Source organism: Polypterus senegalus, chromosome 2, assembly GCF_016835505.1.
Source record: "Polypterus senegalus isolate Bchr_013 chromosome 2, ASM1683550v1, whole genome shotgun sequence".
Classification (NCBI taxonomy): domain Eukaryota; kingdom Metazoa; phylum Chordata; class Cladistia; order Polypteriformes; family Polypteridae; genus Polypterus; species Polypterus senegalus.
This window is the reverse complement of record NC_053155.1, coordinates 264,445,721-264,473,202: the sequence shown is the minus strand read 5'-3', so window position 1 is coordinate 264,473,202 and position 27,482 is coordinate 264,445,721. Positions and strand designations below refer to the sequence as shown.

Genomic DNA, 27,482 nt, shown 5'->3' with positions numbered 1-27,482 from the left:
GTTTAAAAATAATAGATAAAGTATGAATGGCAAAAATATGTAACCAAGTAATACAGTGGTATATGGCAACTGTTGCAATTTTTCCGTTAAAGTAGGATTAAACAGGCTGTGATTATAAATGAGATAAGCAGAGGATAGTCTGGTTAAGACTACTAAAAGTAACAATCTCTTAAACATTCAATAGGATCTGAATGTGTATGTAGGGTTGCCAATGAGAAGTATTATAGAAACCTTTTCTAAAAATGGTGTCACATGATGGAGTCTCATATGTATTACTGAAGTAACAGAGGAACAGAAACTTTTTTTTTACTAAATTATTATTATTAAATAGTTATTATCCAAATTAAACAAAAAGCGTAGTGTGGCAATTCACTTGAAGCTCATCTCTCTCTCTCTCTCTCTCCCTTACTGTTTCAAAATATGCCATCCCACATTCGTGTAATCATCATCTTCAGGACATTAATATATGACATTACAATGTAGAATCAAAACTTGAATCAACATCTACGCCTACTGACAATTCAAAACAATCCATCAGTCTCTTTTGGATGAAGCCTTACTTAAAGTATCTTACAATTACAGAAATCTAAGAATGGCAGGTTTATGTCAGTGGTTTCATATATTTAGTATGCCAAGAAATTTGGCTCAACTCACAATTACTATAAATGTAACAGTTGCAGCAATAAATTAAAATACATATATCTCTCTTATCTTCCACATTAAAAAAACAAACAAACAAACAGAAGACACATGATTTGTTCAGCCTGAACTCTGCATTGTGTCCTTTTTCATGGATTCCAGTCTTTCATCATTTATTTATTTAAGTATTTGAGCATATCTGGGTTGCATTCTACCCTTTTTGTTATACTGTAACTCACTGCTTTAGTTGTGTTCCTCAGTCAAGCAAATGATTGATGTGTGTTTTCCTACTGAATAATCAATCTAATGTGATTTCTGTTATTCTGCTGTCATTTGTAAGGTTGTTTTTTGGTAATGCTATCTATAAAGCATTTTTGTTTTTTATGCCACCACCAGTTATGACAGGAGGATTTCTGCCTACTGCCTGAGTAGATCCCCAAATAATGGAAACTATTGCAAAGGAATATATGAAAAGGTTATTTACAATCAAAAAACAGTAATAGGAAGTGAAGAACGCAAAGTACAAAGCAAATAAAAAAAAATACATTGTAACCTTGCTGCCCTTTTATGGCCCTGGATAACAAGCTTTGGTCCTCTGTCTTCCAAGTGTGATGGCTTTTGCAGTTACCCACACTGTACAGTCAGAAAACATTTCATTATCCACTTTCTGTATCTGTGTCCTTCCAAAATGGTGTCCTCTCTTCATTCAATAGGTTTAACATTTTTCCAACTTTCTTCCTGGCTCCAAGTTCAGTGGCCTTCCGGATGAGAGAGTCTTTTATTTGCCAGCTTGTATATGCTGCTAGGCCAGGGCTAGCTTATATTTTGAAGAGGGATACCAAGGAAGCGCTCCCCTTAGTACAGACAGTTAACTCAGAAACCACCCTACCATGATCAGTTTTTTTGTTGTTCATTTTTTATAAGTTCTATTTGACCTCTAAAAATTATTTTGATCTTGTTTAAGGTTTTTAGAGGCCAAGGAATCACATGGTAAAATCTATTTTGGTGCTTGATGTATTTTTAGCAATAGTGAAAATAACTTTCATTTTCCTTATGGGCACCACCATTTTGAGAAGTATTTGTGAACAGTTACCAGGCCATTGCTAGTCAGGGTTAACTGGACATGTGTGATGCATAACATTTCTGGGTCAGGAGTATAAAGACTGCATTGCACACTTCTTGTTTGTCCTTAATTGGATTCTCTTTAAAGACCTTTGTATATATCCATTGTTGTTTTTGATTTCCTGGTTGTAAGTGTTTTTTACCTGCTTTTTGACTACAGTTTACGATTTTGACCCTAGTATGTGCTCATTTTTTTGGTTACCAAATTGTCCAGCACTATTTCCTGAGTACAATTGATAAAGCACGTCCTGAGCACTGCTTGCTTAACTATTAGTCCTTCTGGTTCTGACTCTTGGATTGGAAATTGAGTTTGAAAAAAAAAAATTAATATATACATTTAGTGTATAAGAAAGTGCAATGACATTTTAAAAACTGTATAGGTCTTTCTAAAACTTGCTACTGCTGTCATAGGTTCTGTCTTAGCCATAGGCAGCTACTGCATAGTCAGCTTTAGTAACTCAATACCTTTTTTTCTTTAAAGGTGTAAGGTGACAACTTAACCATGATGCCACATTAGTGTCTTCACTTCAGTTAACATCATATTAAAGACCAGTCTTGTAACTGATTATACACAGCACCTCACAAAACACTAGACTCCCTTATTGAAGTTAGTTTTACCTTTTTGTGATGTTTAAGGTGAAATTAGGACAGATCACATCAGACTTTTTTCACCTTTATTAAAACCTTATAGCTAACAATACTGACAGTATTAAAAATTGTTTTCTGGCTGAAAAAAAATGCTTTGGCTCTTCTGTAGATATAATACTTTGACTTTACAGTAGAATGCAAATGTGCTTTATATTTTATGGTACAATGCCAATAAATCTTCATCTCTTTGCTTGTTTGTTCATTAATCAAGACCAGCCTTCATTTTCGCCTCTGACAAATGCCACTACTGCACAGTTTTATCTTTGTTAATGTTCCACACTGTTCGGCGTTGATAGTGCAATGCATATCATGTAGGTGAAGTAAGTTGGTGTGGATCAGTTAGTTAATCAATGACAAACTGTGGATCTGTATCAAGATCTCCAGTTATTGGTTTTAACAGTCAATCTGGATTCATCATAATATATCTCATTAATATGAACTACAATATTTATTCAGTTGAATTCTGACTATAAGAATATCATGCTATAGTATTTTGAAAATCGGTTATTTTTAGTCAGTGTAGTTGCTTTTCTTATTAGCTATTTTACTTTTGAACAGAATTAGATTGTTAAAACATGTTTTAAAGAGAACAAAGAACATTAGAGTACTTTCCCATAGGAAAGAGGCGATTAAATAAAATGTAGTATAAATGTCTTGAAATATAAACCATGCAGTTTCTTTTCCCCTTGGGCACTTTTTACAGTTGAGCTGTAACGTTTTGAGAACTAGAGAAAGGACTTCAAGAAATGATGATTGAAGTGTGGAAATGCTATTGCACTTTTGCTGTATTAACTTTCAAGGAGAGAATTTCAGTGCCAAAACAAATTCTTCTAAAGAAAGAGATTTTGTTGACTATACACATACTGTTTGGTATTGAAAGTGTGTAGGTGGAATCATACAGAATCAGCCAGTTGCTAAATTATTCTAATTCACCCAGCTATTAAATGCATACTGTAATACACTCTACACTTTAATCAAGTATGCTAGGGTGTAAATTAAAATATGAAAGTAAATTAAATGTGTTGCTAGATTGTTGTTTACTTATCTACATATATATGTATGCATTGGTTAACCAAAAAATGTAACTACACTTGAGTAAATGGGCAATGCAAAGTACATTAAAAACAAGAGCATCCAAATACAGGCATAAGCCCTAAATTAGTTAATCAGTAAATATTTTAAAATAGTCTCTAAGATACTTAGGGTGATTATTTTAAAATTTCAAGACTTTTTTGCCCCTGATTTTTCCTGGCATATATTAAAAATAACATTTCATTACCTTTAGACAAGAGGTGTGTGTTTTAGCACATTTGCCATGTACACTGAAAATAAAATGTGATGATTCACACTTAATATTTTCAATCTGAACCAATATAATTCTTTTTAGCTTATTGATCCCACAATTTTTAAGTTGAGACAAATCATTTACAGTGATTGGGTGCAATTCAATTGTTTTTTTTTACTGAAGCAAATCTGTTTTTTAAGTTGTTCTTCTTTTTTGGCAGTTGGAAAGCCATCACACTGGAAAGTTCGACCGAAAGAATATACAAACGGCCCCTCAAACACAGCACATGAACAACCTAAAATATTAAGTTAAATGAAATAGGATTTTTACATTTATTACCTCCGCCATAACTTAATTTGGTGCAAACAAATTGTTTTACTTTAATTGAGATCTGAAACCAAATATTTCAAGGTGCAACACTAAATGACTAATCTTAAGTTGCTTGAAAGAGAAAATTTACGTTGAATGAACAACATCCATGTTATACTTTTTTTCAGTGTACTTCAGAGACAAAGAAAGCTCACACTAAGAGTGTTTCACAAGGAACAGGTGAGGTTGATGTAAGATTTGATGGTATAGACATTGTCGAGAAAATATTGTCATAAGTCTATACTACTGGATCATAATATGCAACACCTGAAATCTTTCTTTCAGTAGTGGCATGTTTTTACAGTATGCAGGTTAGTAACCTGCCATCTGGATATACAAAATATTAAAGAAATACTAAATAATTTGGAGGCTGTAAAAAGATAAAAGCCACTAGAGTTAATAAAGCTAAAAATAAATCATTCTGCAGGACTTGGATAATATTAGCCCAGGTGGAAGGTCTGTGCTTCAGATAGATGGAGCAGATTGTATTACTCTATAATAGTGGGGTCTCAGGAGGAAGCAACAAAAGCATCTGATTATAGTGGAAATTAGAAAATCATTCAAAAACACTCTGGATACGTTTTTCCTTGAAAACCTATCCATGAAAGTAGAACGGGGGTGGCGTAGTGTGCAGACGGCTTAAGCACAGGAACTTTATTGTGCTAGAAGGAACATATTAGATTTTAAAGGCTTCAGTGCTGGAGCCACTTATTTCTAACTTATATAAATGATATTGATAAAAGAATATAACTACAAGTTATTTAAATTTGCTTTTCATACTAAATTAAGTTAAGTGGCAAATATTCTAGAATCAGTTAAATCTCTAGTGAAGGACCTGTATAAAGTTCAGATATTGAGAGATATGCAGCAGATACAGATTAATGTAAATGAATGTAAAATCTTGCACATACAAAGTAACATTATTTTATTTGACTACACAATGTAGGTTTGGAGATAAAAACAAATAAGGGTTCCCTGTGAAGCCATCATTGTTCTAAACCACACGGTGTACACAAGTAATTACAAAGGCCAATATGATTTTACTTTATATAGCATGTGCAGTTTTAAGTTAAGGAAGCTATACAATGCACTTAAAATTAAGTACTGAACATTCTTAAATTCATTAAGGAAGTATCAAGAACATGGTGACAAAGTTATAAAGTGTGGAGCACCTTAGAGACATTTACTGTGGACAGGAGTGGAAGCTTTGACACAGTGCTCCTCAGCAAGGGGCGAGTTACTCCCTAACCTTGACGTCCATAACACGTGATTTACCTAATCTCACCCATATGTGTGCCTTCTAGGGATTACTCTGGGTTTTCTGGTGTCTCAGGGCTTAGTCATGCTGCTCATGATAAGAATGTCACCAGATAATTGAAAAGTCTCCAAGGCAGTAAACAGTAGTGTATTAAAATGAAATAATTAATCATCTGCTTTCATATAAATGGTTGGTCTAATTAGGCATCAATTAAATTGTCATTAAAAATGAATTTTAATACTGAAATAGGAATAAACAGTTGAATTAAAATTTTATTCTGCTTTTTTCATAATGAACACGTTAATCTTTTTAACATGTCATTTTTAAGAGTTTATATAACTGAAGTAAAGTTTGAGATTTTCAGGAGCATGGCACATGGCATAAATAAAAGAGAGTAATGTGAGAATGGCAAACAGGGCGATACCCAATGATAGTTGTGAGGGCTTCTAAACGAGGCTACAGTTTATTCTAATAATGTTAAAAATATGAAATAAAGAACATGTAATTTATTTTTTACAGACAGAAAAAGAGAAAAGCTGAAAATTAGCTAGACAAATCTATATTAGTATCAGTGCAAAAAATGTAATCAGTGCTGACACTATTATGCAGTAAATTGTAAAGCAACACAATTATAGACTCAATTACAAATTATTTCTAGAATGCACTGTAGTTTATATTTACAGTTTTTTTCCGTTGTTTGAACTAAATGGTGTAATGAACTAAAAAAAATAAAATTATAAGGGAAAATCAAGGAAAGCCGGTATGCTGTATAAAACAGTGATATTATCAATTTAAATCTTTTAAACAGGCTGTATGTAGCTGTCCATCTCAAACTGATACTAAAAAATTGTATTTGTCCTGTGCATGCAGTGGTTCACATGTTAGGGCCTATTCTTTAAAGTATAATGTTTAAAAGAAATACATTTAATACATTATTTGACGTTTGTATACTGTGTTTTATATTAATACTCATATATACTGGTCATCTGCAAGGATATAAGCTGTCAAATCACAAATCCTTATCAAATCAGCATTATAAATTTCAGTTCAGTTTTCCTTGGAAAACAACTTTCCTAATAATTCACTTAAGACAGGGTACAACTGAGGGGCAGTGTTCTATTTGTATGGAATTTCTAGTACCTTATTCTTTACAATACATATTTATTTGATTGTATTTATGTATTTTTATTAAGATCTTATATTAAATTAACTTTAGAGTACTGCTATTTGAGGTAAGGAAATATTAGCCGTGTAGCAATGAACTGTACTGCGAATGTCAATGGCAAGTTTAATGCCACCCTCTTTAATGCCACACTGCTGTTTTGGGGCAATTTAATTTGCTCAGTACTAAAAGGATTTAAACTCTTTAACCTTTTTCTTCACATAACTGACCTTAAAAATGCTGAAATAGAGGTGAATGTAGCTTAACGTAGTACTGTAGGTTGTGGGTTACTGAAATCCAGCAGTCTGTCATGTACACAAAAAATGTGTGCGAAAATAGGATAGGAGGGTTGATTGTAAGTTGCAGAATCCATGTTAGGCAAAGCGTAATTTGTGTGCCTGGAAATGAGAGCAAGAATGTATAAAGAATGAGGGTGAGGATAACAGCCAAGGCATATCCATGTTTATTATTTGGAGACTGACATTGACAACTGCAGTCTCAGTTGCTGCAAATTTAACATGTTTTTGTCAAACATGCTTTACTCCCAACTTCTATAATTTGGTGTGTTAGTGAGATAGTTAAACTCTTATGTGCAATATATAGAATTTTACTATAGGCATGTACTGTAAATTTTTCATCTTAAAGGATTTTAATGAACTGAAATGCAGTCATGCAAAAATAAACCTTAATTAGTAAAATGGCTGAGTAACTTTAGTACATTATGCCTCAAATGTTACTAATAAGAGGTTAAATATGCAGCATTTTACAATTTCAGCAGGACTTTAAATTTATAGTAAAAAGTAGTACATGTTTTTTTCAATGTATACAATTTATAAAGTATTAATAAACATGCAATGGGTGGTTTGTTTTGCTTGTCAAATTTAATGAAAATGTTTATATGTGATCAGTTAATAAAATAAATGAACACAGAATGAAAGGCCTGATATCCTGATTAATGTTGGAGATTATTGCATTGACAGATCTTCATTTTAAGATTCCACAAACTAGCGACAGGTTTTTTTGGCTCAAATCTGCTGAAGGAAAGCATTGATGCCTACTATTTAACCCCACTGTGAAAGAAATTTAGAAAACCTAAAATATTTACAGTTATTTAGCAGTTGAACTCTATATGTGACAAGTACTAGGACTGGAACGCACAGAATTTGTAATTGTATTGCCTCTTCAGTGATTAGCCCAATAATGATCATTTCTACAACATGACTGTCTTATAGTAGGACTCATAAGCATCTTTGCACTGAGCAAGAATGAATTCTGGGTAGTTAGACACTGGAATGTGGAAGGAAATCCCTGCTAACACAGGGAGAATTGCAAGCATTTGACTGTGCCGAGACGCAAACTAAATCTGTTACAGCTATGAGTCTGCTACTCTCAGCATGGCGCCCCGCTGTACTGACCTTAGAAATGCAGGACATTAAAAAGGGACTGATGCTTGTATTTTACTAGCAATAACTACAGGAGAAAATAGGGTACTGTGCTTTATTAAAACACTGTTATGCTATCTAGAGCTATCCTTAATCAACTCTAAGATTATTTTTACCAAGGGACATAGAAATAATGCTAAAAAGCTGTATCATTTAAATTAATACATGATTTGCCTTGAAAGCATTTATTCAGATGAATGATATTGGGGCAAAAGGAGTACTGAATAAGTTTTCATTTTTTCAAATAAAATAGCTTACCCCATTGTATTCTTCAACCAATAAAGATATGCTCGAAAACAGCTGTATATACAAAGGAAAATGTTCTGGTTAGATATACTGTACATAATGTTCTCAATAGAACATTTTCTAACAAATGTAAATAATTAAAGCTGATCTTTTTTTTTCACACAATTTAAAATGTACAGTAAGGACATTGTTTACTGTCCTACTTCATTAATTACTCTCCCCTTGGGATTAATAAAGTATCTATCTATCTATCTATCTATCTATCTATCTATCTATCTATCTATCTATCTATCTATCTATCTATCTAAAAGGAATTCTGATGTAGCTTAGCTTCCAGCTTTTCAATGTGAAGTAGTAATGGAAGACCAGAAATAAGGTCTTCAGTGTAATGATATTTTTTGGGAAAATATGTTTTGAGGGTGCCTATCCCTAATAAAAGGAAAGCCTTCTGGGAATATAATGCCAGCTTGACTTTCTAACTTGATCTATTTGCAGTTTTTTAATTCACTACCTGAGGGTATATGCTTTCAGGGTTGCCGTATGAAAGTTATTTTGATACTATGTCACTATATGATGACAGCCATCTGTTAACACCCCAAGACCTTAATAAGTCACTTGTCTGAAGGTACAGTTGGAGCTAGGGTGTCCTGGAGAGACTAAGAAAAGGCTTAAATGTTATTACTAGTCAGTCAACCTAATATCCTATCTATGAATATTTTATGAGACGTAGCTCAGCTATGTTATTGAACATCAATACTGCAATAGTATCATGCTCTTTTAAAAGTTATGCTTCCCCGGACGTAACACTTATCAGTAATAAATAAACAATTATGATATTTAGCATTGCTTCAAATACTGAAAGCAACTTGATTTAGTAGAGGTTATTTTGTGATACTCACTGCTAATATATTGGAACAATGAAAAATAAACCTGTCATGATAACCTAAAGACTCCGTAACCCACCCCCATTTTCTCAGTTAAAAGTTAGAGGGTACAGCAGAGTGTCCATGTAATGTGTAGACTGGGAGTGGGCTCAGTCCTGGTCCTAAAGATACAAATGACCTACCAATACCATTCTTATTGCAGGATCAACTTAAAGACTAAAAATCTCTAGATATTACAGATTAAACAACAATACGACCAACCCAATATACTATAAGCCAGTTAGTAAATATGATTTATTTTGACTCTTGGTATTTTACTATAAAAATACTTCTGTCATTATAGCTTACTTCTGAAATCTCTTGCTGCATCTATAGTGGATTCAAATGTAAATTTACAGTGCAGACAAACACTGCTTGTTTAGACATTTATTAATTTTTATATATCTTCAGTCTAATTCAGAGCCACTCAGATGTCCCTCCTCAGCTCTGCATTCATTTTACAAAATCATCCTAAATTCATTGTAAGGTGGATACATCTAAAAGTAACTTATTATGCCAAGAAGCGTTTTTTTTTAGCATTCATGTACAAGTTTGAACATTTCAGGTTAATTTGCAGTAAACAATTTTAATTTGTACTAATCATTCCATTCAATGATCCTACTGGTTGACTGATCCAAATTGTAACAGGATTTCCTGTGCCAATGGTTAAACCTGCAAATGGTGACAGTAATTTGTCTCAGGTTCATTTGGCATGTCTTAAGCCTGCTGAGGCATGAAAGATAATCTTTGACGGCAGGGAGGTTGAGGTTAAGTACGCTTTGTAAAAGTTATTGGGGTTTAGATTGGATAACAAATGGACTACAGGCAGAGAGCATATGGCAAGCTATTCTGAACAGTAGGGGGTGGCACCGCGAATCATGTTTTTTTTTAGGTTCCTGCTGGAGCAAATTAGATACAGTTCCTCAAAAATAAACTTCTAAATGACCTTCTTTGATAATTGTGGAAAGTGGATTAGACTATGGTGATTTAATTATGATTTTGTATTAGTTATATATTCACAAAGTATTCAGTTTAATTTATACTTGCTGCATACGTTGCTCTTCTCTAGATAAAGGTGAGCACTAAATATGCATATATAAAAAAAAAGTATGCAACAATGTAGTCTTTTTAAGGGCAGCAAGTGAATACTGTATCAATAGAGCAATAAAAATAAGTTGTTTTGTTCTGTTTGCTGTTGTTCAACTACTCACCTCCTAGGCATCATATTGTATGGTATGCTACTTACTAGCATAATTGTACAATGACCTGGTGCTGTTTCTGTCACACTGGATGTCAAAGAATTTGAAACGCTCTGTTGTTTTATTCCTGGGCCAGGCATTGCATATAAAGAGTGACACAGCTTGACTGAACAATACTTAGATTTTTTTTCAGTTTGATTCATCAAGCCATTTACATTTACAAAATTAATAAAATCCAGGTGTTTAATGTTGGAAGATATTTCACAAGGTATTTAGAATTTGTCATGTGTCAAATTGGCCATTATTTTAAATAATACATGACAGTTTTTTCTCTTTTAATTCTTTTTTTTTTACAGTTAGTCTTACAAAAACCTTTCTTGTACATGTTAATTCTCTCACTCTATAGTCTTTTTATTTGTAGAAACAGATATTCCTATACTTAGGCATCTTGTAAACTTATATTTCTCTATCACAGATACTAGGCTGACCCAGTAAATTCTCAGGTAAATAGAATTCATGTATCATAGCCCCAAGTAAATGGGTGGCAAGATGTGTAAAATGTCATCAACCACCATTATCCCAGTTTTTTGTCTAAGTGAAGAGTAGTGTTTCTTCTGTTACAACTATTTTCCTTTTCTTTGCATGGTGTAATTCAAGTCTCAAATACAATTTTAAAATAAAGTGACACTATGCATCAGAAACGTCAAAACAGCAGAGCCAATATGAGACCACAAGTGTTGCAACTACAAGCATTTTTGCTGTCAACAAAAGTTAAACAAAACCTCACTTTTACTGTAAATAGACATGCATGGCACACTGTCCTTCTCAAGTGCTGGACCACCACCTAATCTGCAGGTATCATATTGAAAGCCTGTATCAGGTGATATATTGCTATCCAATAGTCATGTCTACATGGGGTATCCCTGTGTAATCTGTTTTTCCTCCCACATCGCCAAAGGTGTAGTTTAGTTTAATTGTGGAGTCTATAATTGGCCCCAGTGTGAATGAGTGCAGCAGTGGGTGGGTAATTGCCCTGAGATGGACAAGCTCCATGTCCATGGTTGTTTCCAGCCTTGTGCTCAGGATTGCCAGGAAAGGTTCTACCATTTATACAGCCAATCGCCAATTAACTTAACCCATGCAATCTTTGTGTATGTGGGATGAAAAAAAAAATGGTACCTGGAGGAAAACACACTTGAGACACATTGAGAACTCCACGTGGACAAGGTCCAGGCAGAGGAATTGAATCTAGAACATGTGAGGCAGTGATACTACCCACTATGCCGTGGTATTTTTAAAAAAAAATACTTGTTAAGCATGTCCAATTCCATATTTTTGTGAACATTAAAGTCATTTGGTTGATGTTAATTATAATTTTTAGCTAGATTAAATTAAAGGTTACTGAATTTGAAATAAGGAGACCACAGCAGTTTGTAAATTAATAGAATTTGAGATAGTTCTATCTTAATATATAATATAGCACCTTAAAGGTTATAAAACAACCTAGCATTTTTTAAATAATATGCAGTTCATCATCAAATATCAGTCTCGGCCATCATCTTGATAGATTATTTTGTGTTTCATGAAAGAAAGAGAAAATATCCTGAGTGGAATTGAATGAAGGAAAATTAGATAATGTATCGAATCATTCTGCAGTAAGTAAACAAGATCAGTCATTGCACATATTGTAATGTTGTTTGCCAAAGTTACTTTGTTTTTAATTAATAAATATTTAGTGAGCAACTTCTCAGAAAGGTTACCCTTGCTGCATTATGCATCCACGAGACTGAGTTCTAAAGTGGACTGTGGAGTTTGGACATTTTCACTGTACATGGTGTACTCCAATGCTCCTTCAATATTTCAGATATTTACATTATATGGTACATTTATTAGTGGCTGACAGGATCTGATGTTATTTCTAGGGCTACAGTAATCTTACTTCAAATGTATTGGCTATAATTGTTATTGGAATTGATTTTGTTAACTGCTTTCTCAGATACTGTACTTCCACACAAGGGTTATACGTATTGTTTGGTCAATCATTTTAGTGACGTAAAGCACAGTTTTCAATTTAAGACCATGTAAATGTGGCTACTAGAGTTTCACAGTAGCATATGACAATCAGCACCTTACTGGTCTGCCCACTTCATAATCACATTACTCTGCTCACGTGTCATATCAGATTTATTGGGTCCCAGGAAGTATGGAAGGCAGAGCATCATCACAAGGTGCTACATGGGGTTGACATGATTACAGCTTGCTATCAAAATGTAACAACTGAAAGTACATGTCATATGTTAGTTTCTACTGTTTGGGACTTGTGCCTTATGAGCAATGAAGTGAATCATGGAGCTGTCACAGAATAAAAAACATAATAATTTCTGAACAATTCATGTACTGTATTTTTCCCTAAAGAACGTTGTACTATAATGTCATTTGTATTGGTCAGAAATCTGTCCTTCATGCTGGACCACAGCACTGAAGCATGATGTTTCTAAAAAGCACTCCTTGTGTGCAGTGATTCACATATACTGTACATTGTGCTTGGTCTTGCATTTGTAAAATGCACCAAAATAGCGTAAGCTTTACTCATTTTCTTATCTTAACTTACTGTTTTTGTTTCAGACTGTTTATGAATAATTCAACAACAGTATCTGTATATGGCGATGTAATATTATTCATTTTGGAAAATAACTTCCTTTAAATGCACCTGTTTACAATCAGTATTTCCACTATGTATGTATTGTAAGAAATACAAAAGATAAAGATGAAGATAAAGAGTTGAGGCAACTCGAAGGCAGATGATGTATAATTGATGGGAAAAATGCAAAAAAATATGTTAAGAGGCCTTTTCAGACAGGAGTCAAGTTATCAAATAACACAAAGATGGCAATGCTGCCCCCTAAGAGAAAGCTGGACCTTAAGGGTATGGGCCAGGAAACGGTGACCTGGAAGTGATGCCACTGGGACTAGCAGTTGTCCGATCTGTAGAAGAGAAAGGAGGAGAAGCATTAGGCAACAGTGCCACTCCTTTGCTTGGGGTAGAATTACCGTTAGATGAGCTCTCAAGTTCTCTCCCAAGCAGATGTGTGTGACAATATGTAAATGGAAACTAATGAGTGAATGAAGTGAATACTAAAATGAAACCTAACAAATCTTTTTATATTTTATTAAAGGCTACAAGAGCAACTTTAACACACCACTGTGCTTCTCTGGGGGATTCCCTGGGTAAAGAGAATGAGCTGGCACTCATCATAGATGGACAGACCCTGAAATATGCCCTTTCTTTTGAAGTCCGCCAGTCTTTCCTTGACTTAGCACTGTCTTGTAAAGCGGTGATCTGTTGCAGGTAAGATGAACACTATTAAAACTTCTTTTACGGTTATTCAAACTATCAAGCATACATTATTTTATAGTGTCAAAATTAAATCATAGTTTACATACGCCGTCTAATTTAAAACTTGATACATAATGCTTTTAAATAATAAATAATGATTTATTTATTCCAGTTTATAATTGGAAAGTGTAAAGTACTTTGGGTAACGCCAACATGTGATTTTTTTTAAGCTTTATTCAAAGAGTGGATCTGTAGGGTATGTATTTGTAATAAGCAAATATTGGTTTTAAGTGACTCCTATGACAATTAAAAAATATTAGGTGTTACTATTGAAAAGACTGCTTTTGCAGACTACACATTCACTAAAACTGGTAAGTTGCTTTCAGCAATAGAAAAACAATGTTTTTGTGACAATCATTATATTTAAACTATGTCAATGGACCATGAACAGTACACCTCCCATGGACACAACTAGAGGGAATTCTCACAAGATTTCTTTATATCTCAACTCTAGCCACTGCTCATTGAGCACAGAGAGAACAGTTGAGGGTGGCATTGACACTTTCTTCTATTCATCTTGAAACAAGTTATGTAATCAAGACAACCTAACAATATATAATCTATGACCCAAACCCTGAAGCTGTTAACTTGTCGAGAAATGCATTGTCCTCAGCCACATAAACTACTCACGAGTTTCTGATGCTTCTGAACACATCCCCTGTGGATAGCTTGTAAATTACTTCCACTTCTTGACAAGCACAGAAATATAAGAAACTTAAAAAGCAATGCATTCCTTGTTGGCCAGTTTTGAATGACCATTTTTAACATATATATCCATGATTATTTCTGCTATTTTTATTGCTTTCAGTGCCTTTCTCCTGCATTGCAAACAGCTGTACACTGTAATTTGTCTGCAAAATTCTATATTCTTAAATATTATATGACTTTAAAATAAGATGAATGAACTGGATGATTCAATTCAGAACAATCAGAAAAAAAGTTTTTTGTTTTTTTTTTGGAGTTTAAAGTACAGGTTCAATTAACTCATTTTGGTACTTTGATGAAGGCTATAAAGATGAACAATATTTTAAGTAGAACTATTTGGGTAGCAAGTATTAAAGTTTATACATGGCCAAATATTAGCATGATATGAATGAATAGCATCACAAACAATAGCATGAAAAGGACAAAATGAATGCATAACACAGTGTTTCTGTTTTACAGTGGCTGATTATATCTGAATCTTAAATGTTTCCTAATGATTTCTTTAAATAAATGGCTACTGTCAAGGATAACTCCAAGGCTTATCAGAAGAGTCAATGAATGTATAGTACCTGGCAGAATTCAAAGAGCAAGTACTAAGTAATTATCTTCTTCTCTTCTGCTGGAGGCTCATTAAGACAGAGTTCATTTGTATTTCTAGCAGTTTTATATGACGACAGGTGGGTGAGGAGAGCGTCTGTGTTTGCTGTGGCTTGTACCTATCCCACTGATGCAGATAATATTTCAGCTGTCAGGAAATATTGTTTCTAATCTCTTCTTACCACTCATATATCATTGAATTTTTTTATTCACATTTCTGATGATCAGGATAGTGCAAGATAATTATTCAAGTAATCAGGATGTGTTGCAATAATTTAATGATAGCTAAAGTTATAGCTTTTTTAATGAATATGAGCTACCAGGATGCTTATTGAAAAACTGAATCAAATGAAATGGGGAATATATAGTTATATATATTAACTATATACAGTGGTGTGAAAAACTATTTGCCCCCTTCCTGATTTCTTATTCTTTTGCATGTTTGTCACACAAAATGTTTCTGATCATCAAACACATGTAACCATTAGTCAAATATAACACAAGTAAACACAAAATGCAGCTTTTAAATGATGGTTTTTATTATTTAGGGAGAAAACAAATCCAAACCTACATGGCCCTGTGTGAAAAAGTAATTGCCCCCTTGTTAAAAAATAACCTAACTGTGGTGTATCACACCTGAGTTCAATTTCCGTAGCCACCCCCAGGCCTGATTACTGCCACACCTGTTTCAATCAAGAAATCACTTAAATAGGAGCTGCCTGACACAAAGAAGTAGACCAAAAGCACCTCAAAAGCTAGACATCATGCCAAGATCCAAAGAAATTCAGGAACAAATGAGAACAGAAGTCATTGAGATCTATCAGTCTGGTAAAGGTTATAAAGCCATTTCTAAAGCGTTGGGACTCCAGCAAACCACAGTGAGAGCCATTATCCACAAATGGCAAAAACATGGAACAGTGGTGAACCTTCCCAGGAGTGGCCGGCCGACCAAAATTACCCCAAGAGCTGAGGCGACTCATTCGAGAGGTCACAAAAGACCCCAGGACAACGTCTAAAGAACTGCAGGCCTCACTTGCCTCAATTAAGGTCAGTGTTCATGACTCCACCATAAGAAAGAGACTGGGCAAAACGGCCTGCATGGCAGATTTCCAAGGCGCAAACCACTGTTAAGCAAAAGAACATTAGGGCTCGTCTCAATTTTGCTAAGAAACATCTCAATGATTGCCAAGACTTTTGGGAAAATACCTTGTGGACTGATGAGACAAAAGCTTTTTGGAAGGCAAATGTCCCGTTACATCTGGCGTAAAATGAACACAGCATTTCAGAACATCATACCAACAGTAAAATATGGTGGTGGTAGTGTGATGGTCTGGGGTTGTTTTGCTGCTTCAGGACCTGAAAGGCTTGCTGTGATAGATGGAACCATGAATTCTACTGTCTACCAAAAAATCCTGAAGAAGAATGTCCGGCCATCTGTTCGTCAACTCAAGCTGAAGCGATCTTGGGTGCTGCAACAGGACAATGACCCAAAACACACCAGCAAATCCACCTCTGAATGGCTGAAGAAAAACAAAATGAAGACTTTGGAGTGGCCTAGTCAAAGTCCTGACCCGAATCCGATTGAGATGCTATGGCATGACCTTAAAAAGGCGGTTCATGCTAGAAAACCCTCAAATAAAGCTGAATTATAACAATTCTGCAAAGATGAGTTGGCCAAAATTCCTCCAGAGCGCTGTAAAAGACTCACTGCAAGTTATCGCAAACGCTTGATTGCAGTTATTGCTGCTAAGGGTGGCCCAACCAGTTATTAGGTTCAGGGGGCAATTGCTTTTTCACACAGGGCCATGTAGGATTGGATTTTTTTTCTCCCTAAATAATAAAAACCATCATTTAAAAACTGTATTTTGTGTTTACTTGTGTTATATTTGACTAATGATTAAATGTGTTTGATGATCAGAAACATTTTGTGTGACAAACATGCAAAAGAATAAGAAATCAGGAAGGGGGCAAATAGTTTTTCACACCACTGTAAATATAGTAGTAATAGTATAATTATAGTAGTATATTTAGGTCAGGCATCACTGTAAACTTTCTTTAGTGCTGGTAAGCTTCTTTTAAATAATGACTAGAGAAATGAGTCCAGCAACACTGAACAACTGTTCACCACTGTTGTGATGTCTGGCAGGAGACAATGCGAAAATTTTAAATAGCAACCAGCAGATGCAATATAAGTCTTTTGCCAAGCCTATTCTGTAAGTTGGAGTCTGTCATATGTTTCTAAAAATGGCAAAATACCAGAATCTAGAATTGCAGTCAAAAAATCAGCACCATGCATGGTGCATTTGTTACCACAACAACTGATAAACAACACTTCAGTACTCAGTGTGAAAAACATAATAAAACAGAATAGCATCAAATAGATGCAAAAAAAAAGAAATAATAAACAATGATGTGCAGAGCAACCGAAATGCATGAAGTAACATACTAAGCCCCAAAATAAAATAATAAGAAAAATATTAAAAACAAAGCAAATTATAACATGACCCCTTCTATGCCCATCTGGTCTGCCAGGAAATTTGGTTAAAACATGTTCCAACAAATGAGGGGCATGAACATTTGTATAGTGAACTCATGAGCGATTCTAGTGTCCACAACCTTTCCAAGTTATTAAATATTTTACTAGATAGACCCATAACAGTGAGAATCTATACTAATAAAAGGCAAAGCCCTCACTGACTGACTCACTCACTCACTGACTGACTGACTGACTCATCACTAATTCTCCAACTTCCCGTGTAGGTAGAAGGCTGAAATTTGGCAGGCTCATTCCTTACAGCTTACTTACAAAAGTTGGGCAGGTTTCATTTCGAAATTCTACGTGTAATGGTCATAACTGGAACCTATTTTGCTCCATATACTGTAATGGACGTTAGCCCGATGGCCGTGGGGGGCTGAGCTACGTGTGACATCATCACGCCTCCCACATAATCACGTGAACTGACTGTGACCGCAGTATGTAGAAAAGAAGGAAGAGCCCCCAAAGAGCGCTGAAGAAAAACGCTGAATACTTTATTCGCGAGATACAAGTTTAATGAGAAGACACGAGGTATAAACGAGACTTTGGATCACTTTGTAACGGAGTTAAAATTGCTGTAGTGACAAACTTTTAAGTGCCGGGTCTTAGCTAACATTAAATAACGCCGTGGACATCGCAAGATCGCACGAGATAGCACAGGCACAGCTCAGAAGCTTCGATGCATGTACTCCAAGTGGCTCACGTGAACTGACTATGAACGCAGAGAAAGCAAGACCTCTAAAGAGCGTGGAGAGTTTTGCTCACGTGAACGTGTCTGCAAAAAGTGGCGTTTCCTGCACTGCAAAAATACTACAAAAGTCGGGCAACTGGTGTGCACGTGCGTAGCTGTGCCGGCCTTTGAGACGCTGACTGCACTTCTGCCTTAAGTGAAAGTAAACGTGTCTGCAAAAAGTGGCGTTTCCTGCACTGCAAAAATACTACAAAAGTCGGGTAGCCGGGCGCACGTGCATAGCTGTGCCGGCCTTTGAGACGCTGACTGCACTTCTGCCTTAAGTGAAAGTAAACACTTTTAATTTTTTTCCCCCTTCCCATGAGCTATAGTCCAGACAACTGTAAACAGGGGATCCCATTTCTAGACCACGGCAAACTAATATTAAGGCGCTTCGCACTTTCTTTTACACGTATACGATTATGAGGTCGTCAGGTCAGATTATGAAGACACACACAGGAGTGGAGGACCGACAGTGCCATCCCGGACAGTTAATGGCAGGGACGTCTCACCAGTCTACACAAGACCCACCGTGACGCTCATATTGTCAGCGAAGACCTCTCTCTGCACTATCCATCCATCCATTTTCTAACCCGCTGAATCGAATAGGGTCACGGGGTCTGCTGGAGCCAATCCCAGCCAACACAGGGCACAAGGCAGGAACCAATCCCGGGCAGGGTGCCAACCCACCGCAGGACACACACAAACACACCCACACATCAAGCACACACTAGGGCCAATTTAGAATCGCCAATCCACCTAACCGGCATGTCTTTGGACTGTGGGAGGAAACCGAGCGCCGGAGGAAACCCACGCAGACACGGGAGAACATGCAAACTCCACGCAGGGAGGACCGGAAGCGAACCCGGTCTCCTAACTGCGAGGCAGCAGCGCTACCACTGCGCCACCGTGCGCCCTCTCTCTGCACTATATTAAAGAAAAAGGCAAGTTTCCTTTCTTTACACCTTTTTTCCTATTATCCCAAACCAAAACCTTTCTCTCTTAACACTGCAGAGGACACAAAAATTATTTTCTTTAATTGCTGGTAATGACCATCTCATCTTCCTCTCCATAAACACAGTCCTTCACCCGTGAATATTTAGTGGGAGTTTGGTATTGGATTGCCGCTGACGGACGGCCTTATATGGGCAGGCACTAAATTACAAACGCCAGCGGCAGCCTGTCTATGAACTTAATTTAAAGTGTAGGTTTACATCATGCTTTGTTTCCGAAGTAGCAGAACTCATGAACATGGTTGTATATGTCACTCGCTCGCTTCTTATTGTTTCACTGCCTTCTCAATTATAAAATGCATGTTTTCTTCAGCGCTTTTTGGAGGTCTTCCTGGTTTTCTATGTACTGCGTGATTACGTGGGAGGCGTGATGATGTCACACGAAACTCCGCCCCCACGGCGTTCAAGCTCATCTCCATTACAGTAAATGGAGAAAAACAGCTTCCAGTTATGACCATTACGCGTAGAATTTCGATATAAAACCTGCCCAACTTTTGTAAGGAAGCTGTAAGGAATGAACCTGCCAAATTTCAGCCTTCCACCCACACGGGAAGTTGGAGAATTAGTGATGAGTGAGTGAGTGAGTGAGTGAGTGAGTGAGTGAGTGAGGGCTTTGCCTTTTATTAGTATAGATGACAGGAACACTCATAACAGTGACAAAACAATTACATTGACAATCATGTTACGTTATTTTCAAAATGTTTCCTTTTCTTTTTCTTTACTTCAACACACTACTTCTCCGCTGCGAAGCGCGGGTATTTTGCTAGTCTAGAATAAACTCAATTTCATGATTTTTAGAGACATCCACATTAACTGGAGAAGAACAAGCAGGAACAAAATAGGGGCTATAATAAATAGGTTTTAATCTCAAAAAATGAAAAGTGTAATGAATTTTAAAATAGGCTGGAAGAAACAGACTATAAGACACCTGCCTTGCTTTACCATATTTAAATTTTCTTCTAATTTCGGCTGTTCCCATTAGGGGTCGCCACAGCGGATCATTTTTTTCTATATCTGCATCTTGCTTGTTACATCTATCACCTGCATATCCTCTCTCACCACATCCATAAAGCTACAATTAGGCCTTTTTCCTTTCCTCTTACCTGGCAGCTCCATCCTTAACATCCTTTTCCCAATATACCCAGCTTCTCTCCTCTGCACATGTCCAAACCAACGCAATCTCGCCTCTCTGACTTTGTCTCCTAACCTTCCAATCTGAGCTGACCCTCTAATGTACTCATTTCTAATCATGCCCATCCTAGTCACACCCAATGCAAATCTTACTCCAGCTCTGTCTCCTGTTTTTTGATCAGTGCCACCGTCTCCAACCCATATAAACATAGCTGGTCTCACTACCATCCTGTAGACCTTCCCTTTTACTTTTGCTGATAACCGTCTGTCACAAATTACTCCTGGTACACTCTTCACCCAATCCACCCTGCCTGCACTCTCTTCTTCACCTCTCTTCCACAATCCCTGTTACTCTGTACTGTTGATCCCAAGCATTGAAACTCATCCACCTTCGCCAGCTCTACTCCCTGCATCCTCACCATTCCATTGACCTCACTCTCATTTACACACATGTATTCTGTCTTATTCCTACTCACCTTCATTCCTCTCCTCCCTAGTGAGGAGTTCTATAGTTCTATACATAACTAAATATGTAAATATATGTGTTTAGGTGTTAAGTATACAGTGTATGAATGTGGGTGTGTGCATATATGTACTGTACAATTAAGGCAAATGTTAACAGAAAGAATACACTGGTGCAGATAACAATAAGTTTGTTGGTGTGCATATCGCCAAGTGTCTGTTGTAAAAATATTGTCCAAAAAACCCAATGGGTTTAATATTTTAAAAAGTGAAATTCATAAAGCTATCTAATTATTTAAATACATAAAACAAAAATGTGCCTCCAAACATTTGAAAGTGCAAAATATGGGTTTTTGATACAGTAATGGTAGAGGCAAACAAACAAAAGTTTTAGACTAGAAAATTGTTGAAACTATAGTAACAATGACTCCCCCAGTTATTCTAAGTACCCTTCCAGTAATCCTTTAAAAAGTTTGATTTTACAATAGAAATGTGCTTTTATTAAAGAAACTATGGCAGGTTGCTTAAAATTTAAAGTCACAAAAGAAATCTATTCAGTTATAACTGTGGGAAAGTACATCAGAAGGAAAACAATATGTTCTGTATCTGACAATAAAAGAAAATATGTAATCAAATCTATTCTAACAAAGAAGTAGTGAAATGCATGGTTAACTGTATTATAATGAAGATTATTGATAATATTAATAACATAAAATTCAAAAAATATAAAAAGCATTTTTTTAACGCAAGGAGTATTTTCTCATGTTTGTGTCTTTTGTACATTTCTATGTGTCTTGTTATCATGTATGTGTATAACATGAGACCTCTGAAAGAGTCCTTGTGCCATCTGACATCAAAAGGTTAGGAGCAGATCCTTTAACATTTTTCTAGGGAATTTGCAGGCCAAGTCAAAACCTTGAACTCTTTGTCATGTTCGTCAAACCATTCCTGAACACTTTTTGCAGTGTGGTACGGCATGTTATCCTGCTAAAGGACGTCACTGCCATCAGGGAACATTATTAATATGAAGGGGTGTAAGAATCTTTAGGTAGGTGGTACACATCAAAGTAACATCCAAATGAATGCCAGGACCCAAGGTTTCCCAGAAGAACTTTGCCCAGAGCATCACACTGTCACCACCAGCTTGCCTTTTTCTCATAGTGCATCCTGCTGCCATCTCTTCCTCTGGTAAATGATGCTCATACATCTGACTATTCACATTATCTAAAACAAAAAGTGATTAATCAGAACAGGCCACCTTCTTCCACTGCTTGATGGTCCATTTCTGACACTCACATGCCCACTGTAGGAGCTTTTGGTGGTGGATAGGGGTCAGCATAGGCCCTCTGACAGGTCTGCAACTATGCAGCCCCATACACAGCAAGCTGCGATGCACTGTGTGACCTGACATCTTTTTCTCATAGCCAGCATTAAGTTTCTCATCAGCATTCTTCTACAGTAGCACTTTTATGGAATCAGTCCAGACGTGCTAACCTTCACTTTCTGTGTGCATCAGTAAGCCTTGGACACCCGTGACCCTGTTTTCAGTTTGCCTGTTGTCCTTCTCAGGACCACTTTTGATAGGTACTAACCACTACATACTGGGAATAACCCACAAGACATGCCATTTTGGAGATGATCTAACCCAGTTGTCTAGCCATCACAAGTTGGCCCTTGTCAGAGTCGCTCAGATCCTTACACTTGCCCATTTTTCCTGTTTATAACAAATCATCTTCTAGAACTGACTGTTTACTTGCTACCTAATTTATCCCATCCCTTGACAAGTGCCACTGTAATGAGATAATCAGTGTTACTCACTTCACCTGTCAGTGTTATTAATTTTGTGGTACGTATATATACAGTAGTGCTTACAGCTGTACATTCACATGTATTGTCTTTAATCTTTTTCATGGCATTTGCCTTCTCTGCTATAATAATGTATTATTTATTCTATATTGTTTGTTAGTATGTTACTGTGTGTATTTGTTATCTTGATCAGTTACTGCTATTGTATTCTTGCATTATAAGTAAATCCTTTTTAGATACAACTATTAGATTTGTTGTTGTATTTTCTGATGCCAATACAGTTGATCTTGTATTGTTGCAATGTACTTGATTATATATTTTCTTTTGTTGTCAGACATACAGTATATTGTATTCCTTTTCATGTACATGTATGTGACAGTTTTTATTAGAAATTATGTATCCTATTACACAGTATTTTCAACATAGTATAGTTGATTTGACTCTTGCAGATTTTGGTTCAGAAGATTTAAGGCATTTTTCAGATTATTCAATAAAACTTGCTATGTCTTCCATGCTTTTAGAAAGATGGTTATGTGAACCTTTGATTTTGATGTACTTTGGAATATTTAAACCATTGGATTGTTTCAGTAGAACTATTTTTGTGCAGCTTTCTGCAGAATATAGTTAATCAGACAAGTTTACCTACTATCCTCAAATAGTCCGCTGATATAATTTAAATATGTGAGCATTTTTAAGTTTTTGAAGGATTTTTTTTTTTTAGTTTTTAGTCGCTTATGATTGACTTGCTTTAACAACAGTTTAATGTTTTATGTTGCTTCTCTTGTCACCTGAGGCTACGTATTATGTAACCTGAGTGATTTCTGCAGTCTTAGACACAGATGCACCTGTCTTTTGGCCTCTTTAGAAGCCTGACAAGCCAATGCAGCTGTCTTAACAATGTCAGTCTCAAAGCGAATATTATGTGGTGTTGGCCTTTATAGAGGTTATGATCCATACCCATGCAACAAACGACCAGTATTAGCAATAAACAGTAGAATTAGAGGGTTATGCCATTAAAGCAAGTGCCTATGAAACAATGGTATATTATATAAAACACATTCTAGAAACCAGCAGAATAAACAGAATTGCTAAAATGTCTTGGACATATACAGGTATAATGTATCGAAATGTTACTAATTTGTGTCATAAGGTAAAAACAGTATTTTCTTGATGAAAAATGTACACAGCACTTTACTTTATTTGCTTCTCCCTTGAGTGCAGTTTAATTTTCTTTTCTCTTTGCTCATGTTTTGTCAAAGCACATGTTTGATTTGATTTCAATAGCTTTAGTATTAGGAATGATTGACTTTTACTAAGAAATGTATTAATAACAATTACTGATCAATTCTGATAATTTGTTTATGCCAGTGATAACTCTGAAAGAAAGTTCACTAAAAGAAACAAAGAAACTAAACTGTTCTCATATTTTTTCAAGCCTTTATGCTAATTATACCTGAAAGTAATACTGTATATACTTCAGTGACTTTTTACTAGCTCAGGTTGTAACTATTTCCAATATGTCCTCTGCAAGATATGCTGTACTTCAGTTTCAAGACATTTATACAAGTTAGTTTTAGAATACAAACTAAATTTGTTTAAGTTTAAATTGTTAATTTAAATAAGGCACAGTAATATTTACATGCTTAAACTATCACTAAAACTCATTGTGCACTGTGAAACTGCCCCTGGCTCCTCAGAGAAATAATGTTTACTGATGTTTTTGCAAACTACAACCTGAAAGTGTGAAATTCTCTATAAAAGAACTTCATCTTTTTTAAAAGGAATGACACTGAAAGCACAGTTTCTGACAAACACCCCAAAGAAATGCAGGTAAGATTCATTGGTAACTAATTTGGCCCAGTGGGAGGGTGTGTGCACGAGTGCGCTCCTTGGCGCTCTGTTGAACTGTCCATCGATGGTTCCTGCCATTCACCAACTGCTGTGGCAATAGGCTCTGCGGCCCTGAATTTTATACAGTGTGGCTGATAAAGGATGGATATAATGTATGTTTAATGTAGAGAGCTCTGAATTTGACAAGAGTCATTTTTTCAATATTTATTGGAAAATGGAGGTAAGTCAGCACTGTTCAGTACTAGTTTTATTCAAAAGGAATGAGGATATAGTTTTGGAGATGTAATGAAGTTGGTTAATCTTTAGAACACTATAACATAATAGTTATGTTTCCTCATGGTATTACTGCTGTGGTGTTTGAAAAAATGCAGGTTAATTTGCCTCAATATGCTTGTGTGTGACTCTGCTGTCTTCTCATGGTATACTGTATTTGTGGAATTAAAAAATAAGATGGTAGGTTTGTTAAATATCATTTCTTTATCTGTGCACTATAACAGCATTGCATTTTGTCTGTGGTTTGATCAATACCATGCTGACCTTAACAGGAAAAAAGTGCATATTAAAAAAATTTGATATGTGGAACAATTTAATTCATTTTTACTATTGCTACAATCTTATTTGCAGGTTCTGCTGTATTCAGATATTTTATGCAAAGGCCTACATCCCAACTCCTGTAACTGATCTACTTGTTAAGGTTCCCCCACACCATTCTAAGTGCCTGAACATGCTTAATGCAGCTCTTTGCATGTCAGACAGAAGAATGCCTTTATGCTTACAGCATTCTTGAGGCAAATGTCATGAACCAGTTGTGCAGACAAAAAAGAAACATAAACAACAGAAGCCCAGTGAATGATTGGAGTTATATATGAGTGGCAAGGGTCAACTACCTAGAAATGGGGGAAAAAATCAGAGCTGAAAACAAAACAGAGGTCATAGCTAGAAAAACATACACATAAATATTTGTTTGGAGGGAAAAAGAATTCTGACACAATTATGGGTTAAAGCTGGAAACCTAGAATAGAGGTATGGGCAATGTAAATGCCCATAGTAAATGTACCCACCAAAAACAGGTTTTTTTCTTATGAGTTGCTAGATTTAAAATATCTTGCATATGCTAAAGATTGTCCCATGGACAAAATGACTTGTTTATTTTGGGAATGTTAAGATGAGAGACCTCATTTTGCTATATACAGTGCATCCGGAAAGTATTCACAGCGCATCACTTTTTCCTGTTATGTTACAGCCTTATTCCAAAATGGATTAAATTCATTTTTTTCCTCAGAATTCTACACACAACACCCCATAATGACAACATGAAAAGGTTTACTTGAGATTTTTGCAAATTTATTAAAAATAAAAAAACTGAGAAATCACATGTACATAAGTATTCACAGCCTTTGCTCAATACTTTGTCGATGCACCTTTGGCAGCAATTACAGCCTCAAGTCTTTTTGAATATGATGCCACAAGCTTGGCACACCTATCCTTGGCCAGTTTCACCAATTCCTCTTTGCAGCACCTCTCAAGCTCCATCGGGTTGGATGGGAAGCGTCGGTGCACAGCCATTTTAAGATCTCTCCAGGGATGTTCAATCGGATTCAAGTCTGGGCTCTGGCTGGGCCACTCAAAGACATTCACAGAGTTGTCCTGAAGCCACTCCTTTGATATCTTGGCTGTGTGCTTAGGGTCGTTGTCCTGCTGAAAGATGAACCGTCGCCCCAGTCTGAGGTCAAGAGCGCTCTGGAGCAGGTTTTCATCCAGGATGTCTCATTGCTGCAGTCATCTTTCCCTTTATCCTGACTAGTCTCCCAGTTCCTGCCGCTGAAAAACATCCCCACAGCACGATGCTGCCACCACCATGCTTCACTGTAGGGATAGTATTGGCCTGGTGATGAGCGGTGCCTGGTTTCCTCCAAACGTGACGCCTGGCATTCACACCAAAGAGTTCAATCTGTGTCTCATCAGACTTGAGAATTTTGTTTCTCATGGTCTGAGAGTCCTTCAGGTGCCTTTTGGCAAACTCCAGGCAGGCTGCCGTGTGCCTTTTACTAAGGAGTGGCTTCCGTCTGGCCACTCTACCATACAGGCCTGATTGGTGGATTGCTGCAGAGATGGTTGTCCTTCTGGAAGGTTCTCCTCTCTCCACAGAGGACCTCTGGAGCTCTGACAGAGTGACCATCGGGTTCTTGGTCACCTCCCTGACTAAGGCCCTTCTCCCCTGATCGCTTAGTTTAGATGACTGGCCAGCTCTAGGAAGAGTCCTGGTGGTTTCGAACTTCTTCCACTTACGGATGACGGAGGCCACTGTGCTCATTGGGACCTTCAAAGCAGCTGAAATTTTTCTGTAAACTTCCCCAGATTTGTGCCTCGAGACAATCCTGTCTCGGAGGTCTACAGACAATTCCTTTGACTTCATGCTTGGTTTGTGCTCTGACATGAACTGTCAACTGTGGGACCTTATATAGACAGGTGTGTGCCTTTCCAAATCATGTCCAATCAACTGAATTTACCACAGGTGGACTCCAATTAAGCTGCAGAAACATCTCAAGGATGATCAGGGGAAACAGGATGCACCTGAGCTCAATTTTGAGCTTCATGGCAAAGGCTGTGAATACTTATGTACATGTGCTTTCTCAATTTTTTTATTTTTTTATTACTTTTTTCACGTTGTCATTATGGGGTGTTGTGTGTAGAATTCTGAGGAAAAAATTAATTTAATCCATTTTGGAATAAGGCTGTAACATAACAAAATGTGGAAAAAATGATGCGCTGTGAATACTTTCCGGATGCACTGTAGTTTATATAAAACAGCACCCCGGATGGAAAGTATGTGTATGTACTCTAGTAGAATGATACCTGCGACATACATTACCAATACGCTGTCTGCATTATTCTGCCCAAAGGCTGGAAAAGGACCATGAGATGAAGCACAGTCAAAACGAGAAAAAAGTCAAAACGTAG

The 27,482-nt window shown here is 36.4% G+C and overlaps 1 protein-coding gene across 4 annotated transcripts in view; it reads left to right on the top strand.

The window, feature by feature from the left end:
- Positions 1 to 27,482, top strand: part of atp8a2 (ATPase phospholipid transporting 8A2) — a 439,065-nt gene that overhangs the window by 298,079 nt on the left and 113,504 nt on the right. For all 4 annotated transcript variants that reach the window (XM_039745478.1, XM_039745476.1, XM_039745479.1 and 1 more), the window contains one exon: positions 13,470 to 13,642. In XM_039745478.1, the coding sequence (XP_039601412.1) occupies positions 13,470 to 13,642 (173 nt within the window). The remainder of the gene's footprint in view (positions 1 to 13,469; positions 13,643 to 27,482) is intronic.